Source organism: Fusarium graminearum, chromosome 1 (assembly GCF_000240135.3).
Source record: "Fusarium graminearum PH-1 chromosome 1, whole genome shotgun sequence".
NCBI classification, from domain to species: domain Eukaryota; kingdom Fungi; phylum Ascomycota; class Sordariomycetes; order Hypocreales; family Nectriaceae; genus Fusarium; species Fusarium graminearum.
The window spans coordinates 11,641,068-11,665,738 of record NC_026474.1 but is presented as its reverse complement, the minus strand read 5'-3'; the positions used below and the strand labels follow the sequence as shown (position 1 = coordinate 11,665,738).

Genomic DNA, 24,671 nt, shown 5'->3' with positions numbered 1-24,671 from the left:
ATCGATGTTGTGAGAGTAAACGCGGGGTCACCAATCGGCTTTCATCCTCAATTGGGGCTCCATAGAATTAACTCGCTTCTCCTCCTTTCTCACTTCGATCCCTGTGAATCCCCCCAACCCCCAAACTCGTTGAGCCGATTTGCCGGCTTGTCATGCGTCACCCCCTCCGGAATATCCTGACTCATTGGGGGCTAATTAATTGCTTTGGAGTTATTGAAAAGTCAGAGATTACAGTTATTTACTTAACTACAGAAGTACTGACTGCAATATCGTCCGTCAAATGAACAACATTGGTTATGACACGACAGACAAATCGATTGTTCCAACCAACAAAGCAACCTTTGTCAAAGTTGTACAGGTGGATGTCAGGAATTGCTTGCGTGGCTGTTTACAAATCGCAGATTAATCTCTGATATCTTTGCATCGCCTTGCACGATATTCAGATGCCCCCGCAGAGGAAGTCTCCTCCTGAGAGCGCCGTGGTCAGTAAATACCCCAAGTAATGTATTATAGAGCATTAACCTTTTGGTACTCTCAGCCACCCTATGGTGAGACCTATAAAGATAGCACATCATAATATAAAGCACACTAATTGATAAGACAATAACCCTACGATCTTAGTTTTCAACAACACCACACAAGAAGTATCATAACGCCGCATACTCCAAGTACACTTAACCAATCTTCGGAAGATGTCGTCTTGAAATCCCTCTCCAATATCAGACCCTCCCCACGGTCACGAAAACTTTATATTTAAGTAGCAAAGACACTGGTCAATAAATGATGTCGCTTATGCCTATTTCTGTTGTTTGTATCTGGAATAAAATCTGTGAAACCCGCTGTTATCAAACCTTGACGCGGTCCTCAGCCCCTTCCACGGTGCCCGCCTTGTACACCTAGCTTGTAACTCTCTGCAAAGTCATTCATATCTATAATCTCATATTAAAGACAGGCCTTGAGATTACCGTACACCGATTTAATCGTGGACGTCTGTTAATGGAGAGGTTCGGTGTAAGAATAACACTACCGAAGGATAGCCGGAATTGCTATTATGTTTCCAGCAGCATTAGTCGGATCGGTTTCTGTGAGCAGTTCAGATATGATATGTGGCCAGTCTTGCGACTCTTGAACGGATAAGCTGAAGCTTCAATAACCTGTCTAAACCGTTCCGCATGTGCTACTAGCCATTGGCGTTAAATTACCCCAGGACCCAGGCTACTAGGAAGCTCAAGCTTGAATTAAATTAGATAGATGCTGTACCATAGTCCCGCTGTGGAGCTTATGGAAACTTTTTAGCCTGGAAGTAGTTGTTGCATGTACGAAAATGGTAAACTCTAAAGTTCTTAATACGCTTAGAGATTTTGTATTCCTGTAACTCTAAACTACTACTATTGTAGAAGTAGGTAAGGCCTCGAGCATTTCCTTCACGCTGGCAGCCTCTGTATCCAAAATCAGCGTAGATGGATGACATATCTTACCGTACCCAATTCTCTCATAGCATTTACCACCTGGTCTCAGCTGGACATGGATAGCTGCAAAGACGTCATTGGTTGTGCTGGGGCCTATGGGAATATGAAACCAGCTGGTTCGGGGTTGTAACGTGCCGCAGACAGATTATAGGGGAGGCAGTCGGCTTCATCGTCATAAACGCAGAGTTGATCCACACGCGTAATATTGTCGTTACTGACATCAACCGGCAGGCTCCTCCACTGGGGACGAAATAGGCTTGCATCTGTAAAAGGCGCTCGAATGGTAATAGCTGCTTCTAAAAGTTCCCCTAAATGGCTTGGACCAGTGTTGAGGAGTCGAACTTCTTCCACCCGTACAGAGTCAAGGGTTGAATCGACAAGGTCATGCCACATAACCTGACAGCTAACGGAGGCCCAAGACCACGAGGGAAATTGAGGGTTCTTCCGTCTTCCAGCTACTGGACCTGGCCAGACAGACCAAAGCAAGTCGAACAATAGAGTCTTCTCCCACAAACCAGCCAGATACCGGTCGTTCGGCCGCATAGTTTGCATCCGTTTGGTAAGACCACCCAAGGCAGGCATTTTGTCGCTTTCAAAGTTCAATTGTAGGCGTGAATACTCCTGGACAGTGCGATACCATAGGTACCTGGGTTCCTGTCGAAGAATTGCATAAGGCACGCGCCGGTAGGGCAATTTCCTGAATACGCGCCTATCACGAAACTGACTAAACTGATGGTCATTCCCTCCGCTTTCGCTTCGCTGTAGGGTTTAACACAGCCATACTACTTCATTGGCACAGAAGTGTAATATCCTTTGGGATAGCATCATCTCTTGGTAAATCCAACCGCGGTTTAGCAACGGCCAGTCGTTGCAATTCCTCGGTATACACCAATCCGACGGAAATAATGGGGGCATCTGGCGGACGTAAATGTTTCGGTAGCCAGGTACTAACTTTGCTAGGTATTTTTCATCGCATTCTACAAAGCAACCTTCGGAGCCGTCATTGGATCTCGTAGCAGCTATTGTAATGAATGAACTTTCATAAATGTCGGCCATTTGTGACGCCTGATCCTTCCAATCATCTTTACTGTCCTGAATGATGCATAATGAGTCTATCCATAGGTAGAATATCCCTAAACGGCAGCAGATGGTTATAGCATCTTGATAGGTTGATGAGAGTTGAACCCAAGGGATGTTTGTCATGAAATCATTTAGGTTAATTGTTGTTGTCTTGGCCATATCTATGACACTTCCCCAGCAATGGCGTAAACACGCATAGCGAGCGGGTTTAATAAATGACTGTTTTTACACGTAGGTTTTGAAAACCTAAGGTATGCCCTTAAAAAAGTAGCCAATGGTTCTTAAGAGCCGCTATATCACACAGCCAATCCCAATCTTCCCTATAGCCATCACCCTCATTATTTATTCGCGAATCTCTCATCGCCCAAAGTGTAAGAAGAACCTCTCGTGCACCCTTGGCACTTGCTACAAGTGTCAAACGCCATATCTCGTCCAGAGTCGACAAGGTCCATGCTCGATGACTATGTGTCGTGCTCGAAAGCCCGGCAACGACAACAGGCCATGTCAGAAACTTTAGATAAACCGTGCTCTTAATAGGTACAAAAGCGGTGATTAGATCGTCAGTAATGGGTGAGAGGTACTGCGTATCTCGAGTGAGGCTGTATAGAAGGCGGGAGATGTATATCTCTGCAGATAGCTTCCAGATAAGACACATCTGGACAACAAGATGATTGGACACGGTTTCCAAATATTTCGCGGTCGGTTTTACCTCTTCGACCCACTCCAGGCAACTGAACTGTTGGATCTTGACAAGAACAGACTTCAGTTCGCCGATCGCCAATATACCTTCAAAAGTGGCTGATAAGTCGGACATGGCCTGTCGCGCCGTTCTTGACATTGCCGTCGCCAAGGTAATTGATTGGAGTATCGCTACAGGGCAAACAAAACTGTTGCCGAATACCAGGCGTGTGTCAGATGCCGTTATCGATAGTGTTCGTGTTGTCACTGACGTGGATACAACGCCGGGTGGTACGAATGTAGAACCAAATATCTCAAACCTATGGATCATGTATTAGCGTGTTCTACAAGCCTATGTGCTGTATCAAGACTCACAGCATCAACTCGTCCACAAGCCCTTCCAGAGCAGGACTGTTCTGGATGCCAGCTTCAAGCAGTTTCTTTGCACCTTCCAGGTGAATAGCCCATGATCCCGCGCCCGTCTCAAAGCATTCCAAAAGAGCGAGAACAATAGCAATCCCAAAAGTCTGTAACTTGTTTTTCTGGTCGGGATCTTGTAAAGCGGTCGAAAGAAATTCCAGAGCTTTCTGTTTATGATGTATACAGTGATGAAGTAGTTGTGACTGGAATGGATTGAGTCTTATATCGTTGATTTGGATGTGATTTTCCTGTAGAGCGTGGGCTAGCATGATGGGTGAGCCAGTTGAACCGTGTATAGCATGTAGTGCTGCGACCGCTGTCATAGCGTGTGCCACACCCTTGGATGACCCGACTAGAGCCATGAGTTCTCGGTATGGAGTCCAAGCTTCTTCAGTGAAGGTCAAGACAGAACAGACTTTTCGATCAACTTCACATTTAGTTAGCGACGCATCTCGATACAAGAATAGAAAGAAGCGGCCGTGGGAACCATACAATAGTCCAGTAGGTACCTAGTATTATAACCCATGTCTTGGAAGATGGGGTCAGTCAGTTGGGTTGGTGGGGATGCTGTTATCGAAAGAGGTGACCTGCTACTGCAAGAAGATGTAGATGAAGATGCACCTGCTGAGGCCTGGAATTTCAATGAAGGCTCATATTCTACAACGGCCAAGTTATGTCGCTTCTTGGATGGATGAGTAGGCGTGGTAGTAGGACAAGAAACATATGCAGTGTCCTTCATGAGACCTTTGCTTGCAACACCGACCATCCACCTTAATTGTCTACCATACCCTGGACATTCCAGGCCATTGGAGATACATTTTTGGCAGGCCGGGATAGTTCCATCGCACTTGAGACGGCGTCGGTGACACGTCCGGCATTTCTTAATCGCCTTAGACATTAAAATCGGGTAGATAGACGCTCTGATCAAGATCAAGATCTCTGACAATAGGGTGGGTGATGGTTTATTTCATCCTCAGAATTAGTAATGCAAAGTTATTGAGAGTCCGGAATAATAGATAATCCGCTTACGTTGAATCAGCGCATGCCGCGGACTGCGGACACCGGACCGAGATGTCAAGCAAGATCAAGACCGAGATTCTACCGACGTCCATGTAACTCGTCATTGAGCCCCACTTGCCTATTTGAAGCAACGACTAGCAATGCCAAGAAGACGCTAAGTTGCCAATTGTGGATAACTACCACATCTAGGTAAAAATATGTAGAGCCGCATTGAAGTTTGTCTTTCGCCAACCGGTATAAAGGGACAGACTAATGTTGTTCAACGAAGGATCTTTCCTGACGCATTGCCCCCGAACTATTTATCACACACAGTCACCACTAGGTTTGACAAGATCACGGTTGTGTTCAAGCATCATGCCACCCACCCTCCTTTCCAGGACCAACACTCACGAGCACCACACCCATCACCCAGAATCAACACAAGATTCTCAAGAGGGTGTCACGCACGTCACAATCGACGATGAGACCGAACACGCAGTTGCAGGACTTCACAAGGCTGTCACCGAGCCCCACGTGAATTCCGCAGTTGAAGATTTGGAGAAATATCTGCAAAACGACCAAACTACCCCCGGACCTCCACCATTGAGCGTATGCTTCAAATCGGTAACGACTTACGGTCGAGCAGGAGGCGCTGCTCCTGTCAAGACGCTCAAGGAAGCCATATGGAGGACCCTGACGTTTCAAGACATTTACGAAGTGACATTGAAGAAGATTGTGTCACCTGCCAAAGCTGAAGATGGTCGGCCGTTGATCCGGGATTTCTCGGGCGTGGTCCGAAATGGACAGATGATGCTGTAGGTACAACCTATTATAACGTGATAAATCTACTAACCTTCATCAGTGTACTGGGAAACCCTGGGTCCGGATGCAGCACATTTTTGCGAACCATTGGAAATGACCACAAGTTGTTCCTCAACATCAAAGGCTCAATTGACTACTCCGGCCTCTCACCAGAAGAAGTGTCCAAGAACTATCGAGGCATAGTTACCTACATTCCCGAAGATGATCTTCATCTACCAACGTTAACCGTCCGCCAAACACTCGACTTTGCGTTGCAGAACAAAACACCCAAGCGATGGCTTCACCAAGCACCGCGCTTCATTCAAGAGTTCGGTCAGGCATTCGGTATGACACATGTCATGGACACCCTGGTTGGTAATGAGTATATCCGAGGCGTATCAGGTGGTGAACGGAAGCGTGTTTCCATTTTGGAGTCTCTGGCATCTGATGCGTCTGTGAGTGCATGGGATGGATCCACGCGAGGACTCGATGCGTCGTCTGCTGTTGATTTTATCCGGTCTTTACGTATCATGACGGATGCTTGTCACCGGGCGACAGTAGTATCGCTTTACCAGGCCTCGGATGCTATTTGCAATCTCATGGACAAGGTCCTGCTGATCGACGAGGGACGGATGCTCTACCAGGGCCCCATCAAGAATGCCGAAGCCTACTTCTACTCTCTAGGCTATGAACGACTGCCTCGACAGACATTGAGTGACTTTTTGACAAGCGTCGCTTCAGGCGATGAGGACAATATTCGCCACCATCTGAAAGACAAGGTTCCTCGCGGTGCCGAGAACCTCGAGAGAGCTTTCCGGCAAAGTCAAACATGGCAAGACGTCAAAGACGACATCGAACGTTACGAAGCAGAACGGAATGCTATCTCGGACGGATCTTTAATGAGCGACCAGACTCCCATGCCAGACGCTTTAGCGACACACGTCAAGAACAGCAAATCGCGCTATGTCCGCTCCAAGTCGTCTTACAACACCTCCTTCTTTCGCCAGGTCTACCTTTGCGCCAAGCGTGACTTTTGGCAACTCAAAGGCCACAAAGCACCCTTCATTTCCAAGTACATCTGCATAGTCATCTCTGCCTTCCTCCTATCTTCCATGTTCTACGACATGCCAGCTGACTCAGGCGGCGTGTATTCTCGGGGCGGTTTCTGCTTTTATTCTTCTGCATTGGTCGCTTGGTTCCAACTGGCTGAGCTCGACGCTGCGTTCCATGATAGGACGGTAGTCAGTCGTCAGAAACGGTATGCCATGGTTCGACCTAGTGCCGTTGTTATTGGTAAAGCACTGCTTGACGTCCCTTTGATATTCCTCCAAAGCGCGACGTACGCTATCATTGCCTACTTCCTCAGTGGATTAAGGATGGATGTAAGTTGGACACCCGTTTCATTAATCATGACTATATCTGCTAACAAGGGACCAGGCTGGTGCCTTGTTCATCTTTCTCTCGTCAATCTTTCTTGGTGCTATGGGCTTTACGGCTTCGTATCGTGTATTCGGTGCTATGTCCCCTCAACTAGAGGTCGCACTCAGATACTGCGGTGTCTATCTCATCATCGCCATTGCTTGCGGTGGTTACGTACGGTCTGTTGGTCGAATGATTGCCGATGTACCTTGGGTAGGCTGGTTGGCGGTAAGTACGGTGTCCGTTCAATTTGATTGTCACTCTTAAGCTCATCACCTTCAGTACCTGACTCCCGTCCCATTTGCCTACGAAAACATCATGTCGGCTGAGTTCACAGGTCGAACGTTTCCCTGCGCATCCGACTCAATTATTCCCGCGGGATCGGCCTACGATAATCCAAGCTTCCAAGCATGTGCATCGAAGGGGTCTACACCAGGTCAACTCGAAATTGACGGCAGCGAGTATCTTCGAAGTGAATTCGGCTTCAGCTATGGTAATATCGGCCGAAACTACGGTATCTTACTCGCGTTCACCTTTGGCTTCCTTCTAATCAACATGTTCATTGTGGAGCATGTGGACTGGGTACGCAGTGGTGGCTCACTCCTTGAATATGCGGGATGTAGAAAGTCTGCAGCCAAACGTACTTGTGACGAGGAGAGCGTTGAGCAGCCGCAGGCTACAGGTGGAGTGGTCGAGTCTGCATCCGGAAACGACGCCAACGAAAAGCTGGTTCAGTCTGGCTCGACGTTTACTTGGAGAAACATAGATTACACTGTTCCATACCAGAACAGCGACAAGCAGCTACTTCAAGATGTCTCTGGCTATTGTGAGCCTGGCAAACTAACAGCTCTTGTCGGAGCATCTGGTGCTGGTAAAAGTACTCGTAAGTCTATGATACTATCACCCTTATCTCGTCCAAGCTCTGGTCTAACTTGGTACCAATGCACAGTCCTCACCGTCCTCACACAACAAGCCATCGGTACTGTCACAGGCGAAATGCGAGTTGATGATCAGCCTGTCGATTCATCTTTCGGTAGTAGTGTCGGCTACTGTCAACAAATGGATATCCACGTCAAAACCAGCACCGTTCGAGAGGCCTTTGAATTCTCGGCACTCTTGCGACAGAGTGCCAGCACAAGCGACGAAGAGAAACGAGCATATGTTGACAAAATCATTGACGTTCTCGGGATGAACGAATTACAGAATATGGTTATCGGCTCTTTGTCTCTGGAGAAGAAGAAGCGCACTACCATTGGTGTGGAACTTTGTGCAAAGCCAAGTCTGCTGTTGTTCTTGGATGAACCTACTAGCGTAAGTACGCAGTTCTAACTATTTTTGTACACAAAACTAACTTGAGACCAGGGTCTTGATAGCCAAGGATCAATGAGTATTCTGCGGCTGCTGCGACGACTCGCTGATGGAGGGCAAGCTATTGTCTGCACGATCCATCAAGCAAGCCAGGAACATTTCGATCTGGTGAGTTCTATCACACACGCATTGGCAAATTCTCAGCACTAACGGTTTCCAGTTTGACAGGGTTCTCGCTCTCAACCGCGGTGGCAGAGTATACTATTTCGGAGCCGTCGCCAAAGTCCTTGACTACTTCTCAACTCGAGGCGTCCAAGCTCCTCCTCACAAGAACGTAGCAGACCTTCTGATTGAGATTCCCGTGCGAGAAAAGCCCCCAGCGGGTGAAGAATCATGGCCTGATGTTTGGTCCAAGTCCTCCGAGGCAGCCGACGTACTCGATACTATTGACAGATTCACAGCTGCGAAGGATACCACCAACCCATCCCAGAAGTCTGGTGATGCCAAATCTGGCTTCGCTTCCTCTACGTTGAGACAAGCCACTCTCCTCACAAAACGCACGCTGACTCAGTATTGGCGCACTCCCAACTACGTCTACTCGCGCCTGTTCGCCTGCGTTGTCCATGCTGCCCTCAATGGTCTCATCTTTTTACAGCTCAATAACACCGAAGCAGCCATGCAGTACCGTATATTCTCGGCATTCCTAGTTCTTATGATCGTTCCTGAAATCATCAACGCGACGGCAATGATGTTTGATGAGAACCGCAATATCTGGTTGGGACGCGAATACCCTAGCCGTATATATGGATGGACGGCCTTCACCACAGCACAGATTCTTGCTGAAGTACCATTTGCGTTGGCAGGTGGTGTGTTGTTTTATGTCTTGGTTTACGTCCTTGTCGGCTTTCCGTTTGGTGTCGTGGCTGGGTACACGTTTTTGATGTTTATTCTTTTTCAACTGTTCATCACTTCTTGGGGACAATGGATTGCTGCTATGAGGTGAGTTTCAAGTCTGGTCCGCACTATTGGTATTATACTAACCTGATGGCCCAGCGCTGATGCATCAATGGCTGCAAACATCATGCCGTTCTTTGTTATAGCTGCCGAGCTTTTCAACGGTACGAACGGTCTCTTGGATTGTCTGGGCTTTACTAATTCATGACCACTAGGTATCCTGCAACCCGCATCTCTCATGCCAGCTATCTGGCACTATACGCTATACTATGTTGGACCATTCACCTACTGGATCTCTGGAATCGTGACTATGATTCTTCCTCGCATTGCAGTGCAATGTGCTGATTCAGAGCTCATTCGCTTCAACGCTCCATCAAACACGACCTGTGGAGCTTATGCACAAGACTGGATGGACACTACTAAAGGCTACCTTGCTGATCCTGATGCAACTTCATCTTGCGGATATTGTCAATATGCCTCTGGCGAAGAGGTAAGCTTATGAATCTGCCCTTTGAATCAACATACGCTAACCGAACTAGTACCTATCTACACTGCAAGTCGAAGCGTCTGATGCCTGGCCCTACTTTGCTATCTTTGTCCTGTTCAATGTTACCAACTACCTCTCTGTATATCTATGGGTATATGTTAAATCTGTTAAGGGGTGGCTCCCATGGTAGAAATAATTATAGGGGACTTTAACCTAGAGTCGGTCTTTTTTAACATATTTAATAAGATAAGATTAATAATATATATACTATAGGGTACTTTATGTCTAAAATAAAGATTAATAAAAAGCAAATAAGGCCCTAAGTATTCTTATAGAATATCTATTAATAATAAAGAAGAGATTAAAATTAAATATTAACTAGTTAAGATTTTAATATGTTATAATAGTAGCAGTAGCCAGCTGTGTATTTTGCAAAATAATATAGCAGTGATCAGTAGTGTGTATCTCGAATCAGTTAGATAGGTAGTTGATAAAATGGGTTAGTTACACTTGAAACCTGGCTCGATTGTTATTGGTTGCAGTTGATGCATGCTGGGCCTTATTTACAGTATAGCCTCGATTGCGGCTGAAGAGGCCTCACTCCGCATTTAACCAGCCTCATATCATCCTTTCTTGATACCGCTTTTTCAACCTTCACAGATCATGGAGAAAGTCTGGTTCAAGCTGCGTCAAACAGATTATTACCCCCCTCCAGAGGATGTTATTCTTCTCGGGGATAGAGATGATTCGCAAGCGACGATATATCTCGGGCAATTTATTTCCGACCTTAAGCGCCTTAACTTTCCCCTCAACCGCGATTCGGTATTACCCTTTCACTGACGCATAACCGTATATCGAAACTCTATTCTTGAATTTACTTGGGATAATAGCAAGATAAACGCTCCTAGCATCCATCTGGCTGCTAGTACACCGGTACTCACTGCAGCTAGAATTACTATTAGTGTAAGTCTTTAGACTACCTTTATGCAAACCGTGGCAAACCATGAATCGTATGATCGACTTGATACCTATACTGTATAACCGAGGGAAAAGTATATTAAGGAATATCTGCAGCAGTAAAAGCTGAAACCGTATATTAAGGGCAAAGCATTCTGGTCCTTATTTATGATTACAGGCATTAAGGTTGCTCGCGCCGGAAAGAGAGAAGTGCAAGAGGGAAAAGGTATAACAGCGGACGTTGGACCAAATGTGTAAGAGCCACCTCAAAAACCGTAGATAAGTGAGCTAATAGATTAGTAGGGACATTCCAGGTATTACAACTTTCACAGCTACTGGGAATATCAATCATGAAATTTCGCAAAAGTCATCTGGAACCTACATAGGTGACTTTATTTGGGCTATTCGACTTGCAAAAGTGCACAAAGGGCTTCTAATGAGAGGTTGGTCTGTCTCTGCGCATACTGAGCGAGCGACGTTTAACGATAAGGAGGGTGACGCGGATATAGAGGGTGTATTAAAGGAAGAAGGACTGGAGGGGTTCTAGATCTTTGATGATAGGGAGTTGGACAAGGCTATTGTATTGGACGAATGTATCATCTAAGGTTTCCATCTGCCGTTCTGATATGCTGTTGTTTTAATCGCATTTATGAGTAGTACCAGTTTAAATTGTTAAAATATGACTGCCAGATACCGACGGTTACCGTTTACCATCCTGAAAATTAGAAATTAGTGAAATATAAATCTACCAGATCAATTCCCTTCCCTAGGGCAGACCATATGTCCATCCTCTTGCTGATGCTTCCAAAACCCATCCCATTCCTTGAAAGCATGAGGCGTGCCAGAATCATGATCAAACGGACAGAAGAATGACCGTGAAGCTTGCCATCGAAGATCACACACTGGGCATGTTGCCCCGCCAGTCAACCCTCCATCCTGCTCTCTTTCTCCAATCGCAGCTTTGTAATGTTGATGCATCATCGACCCGGTAAGAACCTCCTCGAAGAGCACCAACGTGTCCTGTCCTATGACTTCCGCGATAGCATCCTGTGCTCTTTCCATCATCAGATCCCAGATATCCTCTGTCGCAGCCAGGTGTGTCTGATAGCACTTGATAATCATCATCGAGTCGACGATTTGGATGCAGAGGTCTGGTTCCAGTTCTTGATCGTGCAAGATCTTACTGAGCCTTACGGCAAGCTCAGATCTCGTTTTGGGGCAGAAATGAAGGTGCAGTATGCTTCTCGCCTCCTCGGGTAGTTCGAAAAGCCCTTGTCCGTTTTGATGTTTAACAGCCATCTCCCAGTCAAGTGGATCCATAGCTTCGGAAGAATCATGACTGACACTACCTGTCCCGCTACTGCCGCTCTCGGAGTGAACGAGCCCATTCAGGATTAATGGTCCAGAGGTCTCTGTTACTATTGCGCCCGTGCGATATTCTGCCAAATATTTGCGAATCAAATCCTCCTGGTCAGACTTTGACCTTGGACGGTCTTTCTTTCGGACCCATTCGAAGCCTACTTGATCGTTCATGGGGTCCCCTTCGCTAGCGTCACCTCTCTCTTTTGCTGGTATGTTCCCAGTCCCAATGTTAGGACCATCAGTCACAGGCTTCGCAGTACCGTATGAAATCACATAACGTTCGTCTTCCTTCCCCTCCTCTGTAATATGCAGAGTATTGTAACGGGATGAGCCACCTACGCCGCCATCGGATAAACGCCCGGCTTCCCGAACCATGGAAATCGGTAATATTTCGCCATACTTTCCGTCGTCGGACGCGTAAGTGCGTGACCCCTCATCACCAACATAGCCTAAGATGTCGTGACCAATCTCTGACTCATCCTCATTGTATGCACTAAGAAGCTCTGTCATATCGATACCATCCATCATGGCTTTGTAGTGCTCCATCATACTACCTTCTGTATTTGCTGGCTCATCCTGTGGAATAGCTACGAAACTGGTCCATTTGCTAGTGATGGAGTATGTAATGCCGATACGCTGAGCATTCTCTTCCGCGAGGCGTGAGCCAGAAGGTTGCCGCTTGACTAGGTCTTCAAGATCCATGAGTGTGGCCTTCGCTGCTAGTCGATGCATTGTCCCATCCTGAATTGTTGCCGGTTTTATGGGCAGTCTGTACATCTTCTTTTAGCTCCGTGTTTTGTCGTGGTTATCATAACCTCGCTTGGAAGGGCCCCATCATTCTTGACATCAATAAGGAAGAAGATCGATGTAAATCTGAATGGATGAAGACCGGCGATAGTAGAAGGAGCTTGGAAATAGGGTATCAGTTGCGCTTACGAGGTGTCCCCATTCAGCTAATAGTTAATGGGGCTCTTCTGCTAAAATCCATCGCCAATTGTAATATTGCAGTCTCAAGTGTCAGGCTCCAGAGCTGGTTTGGTCAGCCGATTCAATCTCGCGTGCCATCTTGGATTCTGGGCAGTATCGACAACATCACCGAAGCCACCTCCGAGGTCCGCAATGCTCTCGATCAAGCTTCGGGGTACATCGTTACCGATACCGAGAGCAAAGAATCGGACTTGATTCTGTAGTTCTTATCTCGTTCTCCAAACAAACTCCATTGGCTCTTCGGGGTCAAGCTCTCCGTCAGTGAGAATAACGATCTGGGTAGACTTGCTATTGTCCAGCCGACGTTGAACGGTAGACTTCAGCGCACGAGGGAGATCCGTCCCGCCCATATCGGCCATGATCTCTGAGATATATTCCTTAGCTTCTCTGAGATTATCAGGTGAATATTATCTTAACTGCTCCCACATCGCCCATATCTCCGAGCCCCAAGAGATAACATTGACAGAACAGGTCTTGGGTAGGCCTGCTAGGACCAAATGCATCGCCGCACGCAATACGTCGATCTTCCAGGACCACTGCCACTGGTCCCTCGTGTATAGTCGAAAGTTGAGCTGTCGCTAGAACCTTCGTCATTACCTACGCAGCCATCCATCGATCCTGATTGATCGAGTAGGAAGAGAATCTCCCCCGTGAATGACTGAGGAATAACAGAATTTCTGAATAGCTCGTTGGGTCGGATACTGACCATCATGGCAGCGAGGCCTGACTCGTCCGGTGGAGAAAGGACTGCCCGAGATTGTATCTCATGGCCCTTCTGCATTGGGAAAACGAACACGAAATCCTTCTTCAGAACTGGCGATTCCGAGTGGTGCTCCCAAAAGTAGTACTCATTGACGGGATGCTCCCCATTTAATTGTTGCGGAGATTCCATCTTTTTGGCCCTATAGTAGTCTACGAGATGTTCCGATTCCTCAAGACAACCGTCAGGATTTATCTGGCCATCATTCAAGATCTGGATCGCAATATCCAGCTTATCATAAGGAAGTTCTGCTGGTAGTTTCCCCACCGACTTGGGTTTACTGTAACGCAGTGCGATAGATGTTGGGATAATTAGCGCTATCCCCTCTGAAACTTCACCTTCCATTATGACCACATTTAGCTCCTGGATATAAACAATTTTAATCTCCACCGTCGTTATAGTAGGAATATTACCGAGTGAAGTCTCAAATATCTCCGGTATATGCTCTTCCAGAAGCGCCGCCGCTTTAGTTTAATCGCATATCGCCTCCTTATACTCTTTACGAGCTTATTCTTTTGGCTTAACGACGCCGCAAATACGACGCTCGTCACCAATAGTGCACTCAAAGGCCATAACCACAGCGCCATCATATATGGGGAATATATGCCTCGCTTCCTTAATGGCCACTTATAAAGGGTTATAAAAGCTCTGCTTAAGCACCATATGTGCCAAGGTTCCTTCGACTGTAGCCGTCAACGATACCTTAAGTACAGAAAGGCATAAAGTCTCTTTCTTTTGGGAGGAAACTGGAGGGTTGTTTGGGTGATTTGAAGAGCCATAGGATGAAGGGTCAACGAATTTAGCAAACATGGCGATTGATTCCTGGTGGCCCAGGGCAGGACTGGCGTCCAGAGCCATTTCTTCACCTACTCCCTTCTTCCGAACACCAGGAATCATCTTTCGGATATTGTTGAACTTTTTCCTTTTCGGACGTCGAGTGGATTCATCAGATGGAACCCGTAGTATGTCGTCTGGAGCTGAGAAGAGCACGCCGGATTTGAGGCGCCTTGTCGGCACATGGCGGTTAGACATGATGACTCGTAAATGATCTGGACTCTGCAGTCTTTCACAATAGTGAGTCGATGGCTGTAAGACGTGGTTTAGTCTTCAGCGCCAGGAATCACTGGAAGTTCTGTGGCAGTTTTTTATCCTTCCGGTTGTCAAAACGTGAAAGTTGAATGAAATTCCGACTAAATACTGCCTCACACAAGGGGGGTGTAGTGTTTCTGCCTTATCATATCATCAGAAACACAGCCCGCTTACAGGATGCTGATTTTGTCTCAGCTCCACGCCACTGCATATTTCATTGATTAGCTATTGGTCTAGAGTTAGCCACGGCTCCCAGTGGTGGTCAGCACAGCCTACTTTTCAAAGGCTCCGTACCCCAACGAAGGAACATTCTCCCGTGTAAAGACAGGATCGCAACACTCCCTTCACAGTCATCTGACAAAGCCGCTCATTGAGCGGTTAATGCTCATCAGTTGAACAATAAATCCAATAACAACATTCAACAAAACGGCCAGCTTATGTTGTAGACAGCCTAGCCTATTTTAGTACCCATTTCCACTGATCAGCGAGGTTCATTCGCATACTATACTGTGTCTCATACATTGTCTTGTAATACTGCTCGTATTTCCCTATACCCTTTTACTAATGGTGGGATGTTCGAAGGCCTCATTACCACACTTACTGATATGCAGGTGTCCTGTTTCATCCTCTATAGCAATTTCGACGTGATCATAAGCTAGCCTCGTGATCACAGCCTTGTCAACCAAGATGACCTTCGCCACCGTCATAATATTTTATAAACCTTGATATGATACTTTAAGAACTATCTATGGTCACTATTTAAGATTGTCATCATTAATCAAAGACAGAAGTTCGGTAACAAATGAATCTAGCACAGTAGGCTTGAGGCTCGGTCTTACAACCACTCGCAAGACCTCTATGTCCTCTCCATCGATAGGAAGTTTCGAACCTAATACCGGTGTCAAACGCAATACCAACAGAAAGACCAGTTATTCACTTACATGGAACACTGTAGCCCTTATGAAAGAGTTGATCACTGATCCACTGCTCGTTAAATTTCGGGCGTTGTTCTCGTACCGCAGAGTTCACACGGAAGACAACTACTGGCAACGTGTTTGCCGCGGTCCTGTGGGACTCACTGATACATGCGAATATCCCCGTCCCTTCTAAAGTCCTGCTTAGAGCACTGGATCGCTGCAACAGAGCTTGAATGATGTTCTCAAAACCCTTGCGACCTAGATGAGCTAGATAGTAATACTGAATTAATACGCTGCTTGAAGGTTGAGAGTATCGAAGAGTTGGAAGCCCATGATGCCCTGAAAGGTAGGGCGATTCGTGGAGCATGTCCGAGGACAGGAATCTCTGATCGCGCCATATAATCCAGCCCAAAGCCGCAGCTGTAAGACCGAACTTATGTCCGGATGCGTTAATAGAGATGACGCGGGGAACAGAAAAATCCCTGAAGAATATCTTAGTAGATAGTTATAACTCATTTATTACCAGGTATCAGGATCATCACTGGACTTGCTTACCATCGACTACACTTCCCGCCGTTAAATGGCGCAACGAAGTCACAACTAGCTGCATCAACATGGATTGGAATACTGTGACCATGTGACTGTTCATAATTGTCAAGAACAGTACTGGTGTCCTCAATTGGGTCAAAATGCCCTGTATACGTATTACCCAATACCAAGACAACCCCGACTAAACGTTTGTCAATGACTTCAAGACAGGTGAAATATCTTTATCAACTCACTTGTGAACCTGTCCAACAGCCCTTGCATTTTGGACGGGTCGAAGCTGTAATTACCTTCTGGCCTTACTGGAACTGACCGAATCTCGATGTCGTTTGCTTTAGCCGCATTTGTCACAGCGACATGGGCATGACTTCCTGTAATTAAATTGAGGGCTGAACCATTCGAAGAAGCCATACCCCCGTTTTCTGTCTCCCATTTTCGTTTCATAGCCAGAATACCAAGGAGGATAGCCTCAGAACTGCCAGACGCCGCACAACCGGTTGGCTTGTCGTTGCACGATGAACCCCATACTGCTCCTAGTGTTTCAACGCATCGGTCATGTATCCTGTGTATCATTAGAACTTCGGACATCCGTTGAGTTCCTATATTCACTTGCGAACACCGGTATACTCGTTTTGGCAAGCGAGATTCCTTTTGTAATTCTCCAAAAGATGCCTTTCCCCATCATCGTTCAGACCAGTAGATACAAAACTGTATACGTAAAAGCCTTAGCAATTGACCAGAAAGAGACGGGGGCTTGGATTGGCTCACCTTCCAAGATTGTGTTCGGGTTCGATGTCATGCTCAAGCAAACGATCAATACCGGACTTGACGGCCGACGCTGACAGCCCATTGCCAAGAGTGTCTATTGGAAGGCCCTCAAAGAGCGTTTCGGAACTCTGGTAACTTGGGTCCATTGTCGGTGTTGGGTAACAGTTGTTTGCGACTTTCAAGAACAGGGTGGACATATAATTTCTATCAAAAGTTAGCGAGATTGCCCGCTAAATAAATGCAGTATGCAGGAAGAATGTAATATTTTTCACGCCGTCCTGATTCCTGTTTCCAGTCAATCTGGTGAACCCAAAATGCGAATATCATGAATTTTCCTTACTTCTTGTCTGAGAGCCGCTACGTCATGGAAACTATTTCGCCAACTACCGGCAAATAGCTCGACGTGGAAATGATTGCGTGACAACAATTTGAGACACGGCACATCTGCCGCAGGCCCTCACACCCTCAATCAACAAACACCAATGGAAGTGCCATATGCTACCGGCGAGTGCATATAAAGCTCCTGCAGGCAAAGCAAGCACGGTCTTGTTGCTCACATGATCTTACGGCATAATATTACACAATTATGATAACAGTTGACACACCACATTTCCCATTTTCATGATGGCGTGGAAGTTGTTCACCTTCTCCATGACGACATTAAACTTGACAAAAAGAATCTGGTTCGTGAGACAAACCTTCTTTGTTAGATTTCCAATTCTTTTCCACTCTTATGAGGTAATTTTGCTCGGCATTGATCGCTTCCGGATGAACTAAACAAGGTGTACTCGAAGCACCATGTAATTATACGGCGAGGAAACGACCATGGGGTAGCAAACAAAGGTTCTTGCTTGGTTATCTCTTTATGTTCTTACTCTCATTGTGTTATCCAGCGGGCTTTGGACAATGTATATAAGAATAGGCCATACGCATGCTAACTTATGAGAACTACAAACTAAGAGACTAAGGTTCCAACTCGAATACAGTTACTCAAAAAACTCAAGTTTATAACTTATCTCAATTTTCGCTAATTCCAACGATGCATTTCATTAAATCACGTATGCCAACTTCGACTATATCCTTACAGGGGGTTGTTTGGCCTCGTTCTGCTGATGGGTCTCACTCATTGGACGACCATTCTGTCGTGAGCTTCTACAATCGTGAAGCCAACATTACAATGGAAAACCTCAATTCATTCTGCAGGACACACGGTACAACTCCTCAGTCTGTGTGCTTCACTACCTGGTCGATTGTACTCCTCCATATGACAGGACAAAGCGATGTTTCTATTGACGTCGAAAGTTACTCTGCGTCGACTCCTGAAAATCGATCTGGATGTGAAACATTCAATATAAGACTGAAGAGCACTACGACACCACTTGAACTGATCTCCCAGTATGAATTCCCCGAAACTTCAGCGCCTGTAGGGACGGGAAACAACCAGCCAAGCCTCTCAAGTGTCCAGGATCGGCACATGTTTAAGATGATAAAAGATGCGGAAGTATTCCAGCATGAGCTCGATAGCTTTGCTTCTTCTAGCCCGGTGAGCTCATAATAGTCAAAGTAAGACGGGCCTGGGGCTGATAACTAATGAATATAGGATTATGTTTCTTATGTTCATATGTTCACCAAACCGGATACTGCTACTCTCGGGGTTTTTTGGAGAAATGGCCTCCAAGATGTGGAGGAAATCACCAATATCTTCGACCATATATATGACTTTGTTCTTTACCAACCAGACGCTTCGATACAGTCGATGGGCAGCCCTACTCTGAGACAACTAGAACTACTTCCCACTGAGCCTGAAGCAGACCAAGGCTTCAACATTCCGGACCTGATCCGTCTCACAAGTTCTACGTTTCCGTCTAGAACAGCTGTTCATGCATGGGATGGCGATCTATCGTATCAGGAGCTCCAGACTACTTCGGACCGATGGGCCAAAGCTTCACTGTCACTCGGCTTGACTGCGGGAGATAGAGTTATTCATGCTTTTGAACAGTCTCAATATGCGGTTGTTGCCTGGCTAGCCATCCTCAAACCTGGTTGTACAAGCGTGCCGATAGATGTACCAACGCCAACTGAGAGACTCAAAACCATCATCGACTCTACAACATGCAAAGCAGCGATCTGTGACACGACCGGCTCTTCACATCTTGGTCACACTTCTTTGCGCTTGCTTACTCCGTCCGAGTTAGATGAGAGTGGAAAAGAAGACAACATTGAAGTCGAAGAAGTGAATCCTTCTAGTAATGCCGTCATAATCTTTACTTCAGGATCTACCGGTCAGCCAAAGGGTGTTGTTCAAACTCACAACGCCATTGCTAGTAGACTGGTGATGGTTGCGAAGGCGTTAGGACTAGATGAAGAATGTAGGTTCCTACAGTTCGCTCCGCATTGTTTCGATGTGAGTATTGGCGAAATATTCGGCACACTTGTGGCCGGTGGCTGCTTGTGCATTCCAGCCCCTGCTAAGAAGCTGATCGACATTGCCAAAAACATCGACAAAATGGAAATTACCCATGCTATCTTGACACCTACTGTAGCAAAGATGCTATCAACAGATCAGGTGCCGAGTCTCCAGAGTCTTAGTGTAGGTGGGGAACCTTGTTCTTCGAAGCTTCGCGAGACTTGGTCGCCTCACTTACAGTTCAACGTCTTGTATGGCGCGACTGAGGGTGGAGTATGGGATACCATCAAGCGTGTCAGACCTGATGATGACTTTAGCGTTCTCAGCATCGGATTTCCCATTGGCAGCCGCGTTTGGATAGTGCATCCAGACGACTGGACTTTGCTTTCCCCTATAGGAGTCCCTGGGGAGATATGCATCCAAGGGCCAGAAATTGCCGGAGGCTACTTTGGGGACAATGAGAAGACTCAAGAAGCTTTCAAGCTGAATCCCCCCTGGCTAACCACGGAAGAAGGCCGCTTTCCATCTCATTCCCAGATATTTCGAACCGGTGACCGTGGACTGGTCATGGAAGATGGCAGTCTGCGTATCTTTGGTCGTATAGATCGCCAAATCAAGATTAATGGCCAGCGAAGAGTTAGGGTTATAGGACTCTCTTATTACTTTTAATATTTATTTATTTTAAATAGCTTCCTTATTATTTTTAGTATCTTAAGGATAAAACACTAATATATTTACTATAAGTATAATATCTAAATTTTAAAAGGAGTAAACTAGTCTCTATTAGATTAGCAGTAGGTCTCCCTTGCATCCACCTTAAGAAATTGTCTTAGAGTATTGACCACTGTCTTACCCAGTGGCCTATATCTAATACCAAGAACATCAACCGCCTTAGATCTATCGACAGTATATAGACTGTTCAGCGCTTTGTCCTTACTAAATCCGGGCTCGCCCGCAGGAATTCTAGAGCGGCCTTCGTTCGATAGGCCATCTCTCGCTGCATTAGCAGCACTTTGCCAGTCGAAATGCTCAGCTAGGAGAAATCTTCTGCCACCAGCTTCTGGCTTGTCGATGGCAGCTACAACCATCAAGGCAGCATCGCGCACGTCGACCGCACCAGCAAAATCAAGAGATGGCACTTCAGGAGCATTGACCAAGTTCCAGAGCAAGGAGGCTGTTAATTGTAGACGAACCATCGAATCAATAGTCTCGATGTGAGGGCCAAAGATTGTCGATGGGCATAGGCATACGATATCTAAACGTGGCTTATTCTTTTTAACCTATTCCCATATAGCTTTCTCAGACAGCGCTTTAGATGCCATATACAAGAGTGTCGGGTCCTTCTCTACCATAGCCTCCTTATATGTCATAGGGTTCCAGTCGGCTTCGGTATAGACGTATCTAGGACGCGAGCCTTTGGAAAGGTCGAGCATGGCAGAAAAGGATGATATCTGCACAACTCTACGCAACGACGGGGATGCGTATGTCTTGGCTGCATTGAGTATGGGTGTAGTGCCAGTAATGGCCGGACTGAGCATATCGCGCACATTGTCGCGGATATTCTTGCCCATTGGGCAAGGACTTGCTATATGAGCAATGCTAGCAATGGTTTCGTCAAGAACGTTTTGGAAGCTTTCAGGCTTGGTAAGGTCCTCAACAGTGATGATGCGAAGCTGATTAGACTCAATATAGGCTTTAAAGTTAGCCCGGACCGTTTCGATAGCCTTATCAGACCGCACTACAGCGCAAACTGTCTTGTCGTCCCTGAGTAGTTGGTTCAGGACATGCAAGCCCAGATATCCATTTGCGCCCGTGACAAGGACAGTCGTTGAAGGTAAGGGGAACATAATGTTACTAATGTCTTGAAGGTTATTGAAGGATAAGAAAGTTACTTATTGCGTTAATTATCTACTTGAACTTGAATATAGACGTTGCATGCTTCTAAGTTCCATTTTTTTCGGATTTAAGATCTTATAGACCAAAAGAACTTAAGTCCGCTTCCACCGATAAACTTTCGGTTCCCTTCTTTCCACTTTTGCACATATGGGGCGATCAACGGGCCTCACGGTCCAGAATTCCCGACCCGAGCGTTCGACGTAACGGCAAAAGGAAAACTGATCTCCCTAAAACCATATCAAAAATTGGTCTTGTAGAGAGTATGAGGGTCAGTAAATGGTTAGCAGCGTTGCGTCGCGAGACTTTATGTCGCCCAGTCATGGGGTCAACTTCGTTTGGATATGGCCCTAGAATTCCGCAAATTGAACCTTTCAATTCTCGGGTTTTGTGGTATTAATATGCTCAATCGTTGTCAAATGATAGGTAGCTAGAAAGGTTACAAAGGCTAACAAACTACAGGTTGGGATCATTATTGTTGGTGGCTTTGGACCGCAAGTGTCGGGAAACGCAGAGGGATTATAATCCTGCCAAGGTTTGTGCATGATTTATTGAATTGTAGAACGTTAAGAGCATGAGAAATGTTATTTCATGAGCTTGTGTGAGATGTTGTGATCCTGTGTTTACCGATGGATTCTGAGTCTAAATCATAATTGTACCAAATCTAACTCAATTTGTTCCAAACTCACAAAGAGATGGGAGTTTCTCACGAAAATGCCATCACACCTTTCTGGACTTCGAAAAAGCATCAGCCGCATAGACGGACTTTAAGTAATATTGATGTCATGTCTCTTGGCTTTAGGACCACGCTGACATGAGAAGGATTTGGATGATGCAGAGCTGGCGAGGCCACACCTTCTAAGATACCAGCCCAATCCTCAGCCTGTGCCTTCACAGCAGACATAGCAGTCTTATCAGTCGTAGCGCGACGAGAGTCGGCGAGAACATCGCGATGCATCTCCAAGTCGCGAATCTGACTCTCAAGCTTCTCGCAGTTCTTCTGAGCCTGCGCTGCCTCTTGTCTGTCCAACTTGGCCTGCCACATTTGATGAATCGCAGCCAACCGAGCCTGGGCAGTACCGAGTCTTGTGCGTGTTTCGTCGTCAGCCGAGCGAACTTCCTGTACCTCTATTTCTAGACAGGCGTCGTCGAGAAGGGCATTCTGGCAGTGCACCTCTGTTTGGTTGATGTGGTCTAAGATATCGCGCTTTATGCTGTTGTGAAAACTTGGGCGACGTCGTGATACATCGCGATCGGCGGTGGTTTCGTTGTCGGCAAATCAAACATTGACATCGTCTCCTAGCTGCTGAACGTAAGCGTCCTTTTTGTGGAGGGCTTTCTTGGCGTGCCGCTGCTCGGCTTGTAGGGTGGCGAGATGGAGAGCTGCTCGTTGATAATGAGCCTCAGCTTGTTTGATGTCCTACTTGGCAGTCTGTCGTGAAGACTCCCAATCTTCTCGCAACAGCGTTCCAGTGCTGATTCCCAGCCTTTGTCGTCTGTAGTTTCTTGAGAAAGTTCATGATGTGTGTGTTTTCGTGAAGTTGTTGCGTCAATTTTTCATAGGTATGGAGTTGGTCATGGCGGGCAAGCCTGCCGGTGCAGGATTCGAAAGACTGTCGTTGTGAGAAGGGAGAGGGGGACACAGGCAAAGAAGCGGCGCTGTCGTCAAAGTCGGCGGAGTCGGCGGAGTCACGAAAAAGTTCTTCGGAGATGGCGCCCGTCCGAGGATTAGTATCAGGAGTAACCTCTTGTCGGTCAGCGAGAAGGGCCTTCAAAACAGCCGATAAAATGGCCCCCGACAAATGAGGAGGTGATGGTCAAGGCGCTCCCGGTCGAGCTATGCGCGGCTTCTGCTCAAGATGACCTGTAAGGGCGACACGTAGGGCACCTCCTGGAAACTAGTTGCGCAGGTTGCTGATCACTTTGTCGGAGGGTTTGTTTGTTCCAACAGATGTGAGACCAGCACAAACGTCAGGAGGAAGCCAATCATGGCCGTTCCACTTCTCGTTCAGCCAATTGACGTTGGCTAGACAACGTGCCCAAGTCGTATAGGCGAGTCGAAGGCTTTACCTGACGACTGGGCGCTTGCCACTGCACAATGCCTGGCTTTGCGGCGAAGAAGAGGACTGTTCGAGATGCGCAAATGCGGAAGGTGCGTTCAACGTTGGTATGAGTGGTCAAATCATCATGACTCAGATTAGAATCTTCCTCTAGTAACGCGGCTGGAAGTTGATATCAAGCTTTTATTGCAGGAAAAAATAGTGTTGACGGAAAGATTGCCTGTTGTTCTTCAGGGTTCGCGTTGCACAATCAGTGCTTAAGCAGATACGCTTAGGTAGACTTGCTGGAGTCTGGTATCAGAGTTCCTCAGGCTGTGTTATATGCATATTTATGGATGCTAACGCGAGCAGTCAGGCTCACTACTCCGACTTAGGGTTAGTGCTTTTTCAGAAGTCTTGTCAGATGAATATAGAGCAAACCCCTGCACTGAATTCACTTCGGTGGAAGCGGCTGCTGTGGATGCTATGATAGTTAGTGGAGATGCGACGGGGCACAGCTCTAATTCGGTTTCATTGGCCGATCCTCCCTATCATGGCCAAGATCGCCAAAAAATTGTTTGCGTCAACCAATTAAAACGAAGAAATCAATAATTTCTAAAGTCAGTCCATTAATCTGTGTAAGACAATTGGCTGATCTACCTGGCATTGTTCCCTACCAGGCGCAGATAGTTTCGGCTAGCTGTAGACTAGATCTATATTCCAACGTCATTCAATATCTGGCTCGTTTGTTGCGAGTAGTAACAGCTGCTACAGAAATGAACAGAGTGTGATGTCTCGTTCGGCTTTTATCTTGTCGATAAATATCGGATTGGTTCTGGTAACTTTGAAGCCTCGATCACATCGAGAATACAAAGAGTAGGTGGTTAGTGTGCCACTGGACTAGAGCAAAACATACGCGTGTTTAGTAGGCGCGTATCCTGTATGCTGAGCTGATCATAGAGTGTGTGGGGCTCACCGCTTTGGCTTTATGACGCATCATAACGCCCTGAGACATGTGTATCTGTGCGAGACATACAGGACCCAGAACCTCGGGGATCGAACCGAAAGCATCTACCGCTATTTCGATGGACCATGGTAGCGTGAAGCCGAGAGAGAAAGAACGATCAAGTTGGAGTTCGGATTCGACCAGCCTAATAGCTCCAAGTAGCGACACTTGCGAAACACAGAAATTAACTACAGATTCCGCTAGATTACTAACACAGTCATAGCCACCAAAAAGTTGCCCATTGAGAAATAAAGCATTACAGTGTTTTTGCTCGATTGCTGCCATAGCTGCATTTAAATTGATGGGCAAGAATCAGCCTAAATGA

The 24,671-nt window shown here is 46.5% G+C and overlaps 8 protein-coding genes across 8 annotated transcripts; 2 read left to right on the top strand and 6 right to left on the bottom strand.

The window, feature by feature from the left end:
* Positions 1–1,377: 1,377 nt before the first annotated feature.
* On the bottom strand, positions 1,378–2,708 carry FGSG_13815 (uncharacterized protein; the record flags this gene model as incomplete). The annotated part of the gene is given in 3 exon segments (XM_011321417.1): positions 1,378–1,562; positions 1,580–2,228; positions 2,253–2,708. The coding sequence occupies 3 exon segments, from the start codon at positions 2,706–2,708 to the stop codon at positions 1,378–1,380; spliced, it is 1,290 nt and encodes a 429-aa protein (XP_011319719.1).
* A 100-nt stretch (positions 2,709–2,808) lies between these two features.
* Positions 2,809–4,009, bottom strand: FGSG_10707 (uncharacterized protein; the record flags this gene model as incomplete). Its single annotated transcript, XM_011321416.1, has 2 exons — positions 2,809–3,547; positions 3,603–4,009. The coding sequence occupies 2 exons, from the start codon at positions 4,007–4,009 to the stop codon at positions 2,809–2,811; spliced, it is 1,146 nt and encodes a 381-aa protein (XP_011319718.1).
* Positions 4,010–5,021: 1,012 nt separating this feature from the next.
* Positions 5,022–9,805, top strand: FGSG_10706 (uncharacterized protein; the record flags this gene model as incomplete). The annotated part of the gene is made up of 10 exons (XM_011321415.1): positions 5,022–5,461; positions 5,509–6,829; positions 6,885–7,094; positions 7,149–7,749; positions 7,816–8,177; positions 8,229–8,342; positions 8,395–9,173; positions 9,228–9,292; positions 9,344–9,618; positions 9,668–9,805. The coding sequence occupies 10 exons, from the start codon at positions 5,022–5,024 to the stop codon at positions 9,803–9,805; spliced, it is 4,305 nt and encodes a 1,434-aa protein (XP_011319717.1).
* A 1,467-nt stretch (positions 9,806–11,272) lies between these two features.
* Positions 11,273–13,280, bottom strand: FGSG_13814 (uncharacterized protein; the record flags this gene model as incomplete). The annotated part of the gene is made up of 3 exons (XM_011321414.1): positions 11,273–11,287; positions 11,476–12,703; positions 13,150–13,280. The coding sequence occupies 3 exons, from the start codon at positions 13,278–13,280 to the stop codon at positions 11,273–11,275; spliced, it is 1,374 nt and encodes a 457-aa protein (XP_011319716.1).
* Positions 13,281–14,308: 1,028 nt separating this feature from the next.
* Positions 14,309–14,713, bottom strand: FGSG_13813 (uncharacterized protein; the record flags this gene model as incomplete). Its single annotated transcript, XM_011321413.1, has 1 exon — positions 14,309–14,713. The coding sequence occupies one exon, from the start codon at positions 14,711–14,713 to the stop codon at positions 14,309–14,311; it is 405 nt and encodes a 134-aa protein (XP_011319715.1).
* An 824-nt stretch (positions 14,714–15,537) lies between these two features.
* On the bottom strand, positions 15,538–17,198 carry FGSG_13812 (uncharacterized protein). Its single transcript, XM_011321412.1, has 6 exons — positions 17,002–17,198; positions 16,839–16,941; positions 16,478–16,797; positions 16,243–16,353; positions 15,719–16,169; positions 15,538–15,659 (listed from the first exon to the last, which is right to left on the bottom strand). Exons 3-6 carry the CDS (start codon positions 16,675–16,677, stop codon positions 15,627–15,629), a joined length of 795 nt encoding a protein of 264 aa, XP_011319714.1. The 5' UTR covers positions 16,678–16,797; positions 16,839–16,941; positions 17,002–17,198; the 3' UTR covers positions 15,538–15,626.
* Positions 17,199–18,040: 842 nt separating this feature from the next.
* Positions 18,041–20,077, top strand: FGSG_10702 (uncharacterized protein; the record flags this gene model as incomplete). Its single annotated transcript, XM_011321411.1, has 2 exons — positions 18,041–18,544; positions 18,602–20,077. The coding sequence occupies 2 exons, from the start codon at positions 18,041–18,043 to the stop codon at positions 20,075–20,077; spliced, it is 1,980 nt and encodes a 659-aa protein (XP_011319713.1).
* Positions 20,078–20,142: 65 nt separating this feature from the next.
* FGSG_10701 (uncharacterized protein) lies at positions 20,143–21,255 on the bottom strand (the record flags this gene model as incomplete). The annotated part of the gene is made up of 4 exons (XM_011321410.1): positions 20,143–20,145; positions 20,262–20,275; positions 20,346–20,688; positions 20,758–21,255. The coding sequence occupies 4 exons, from the start codon at positions 21,253–21,255 to the stop codon at positions 20,143–20,145; spliced, it is 858 nt and encodes a 285-aa protein (XP_011319712.1).
* Between the last annotated feature and the right edge of the window lie 3,416 nt (positions 21,256–24,671).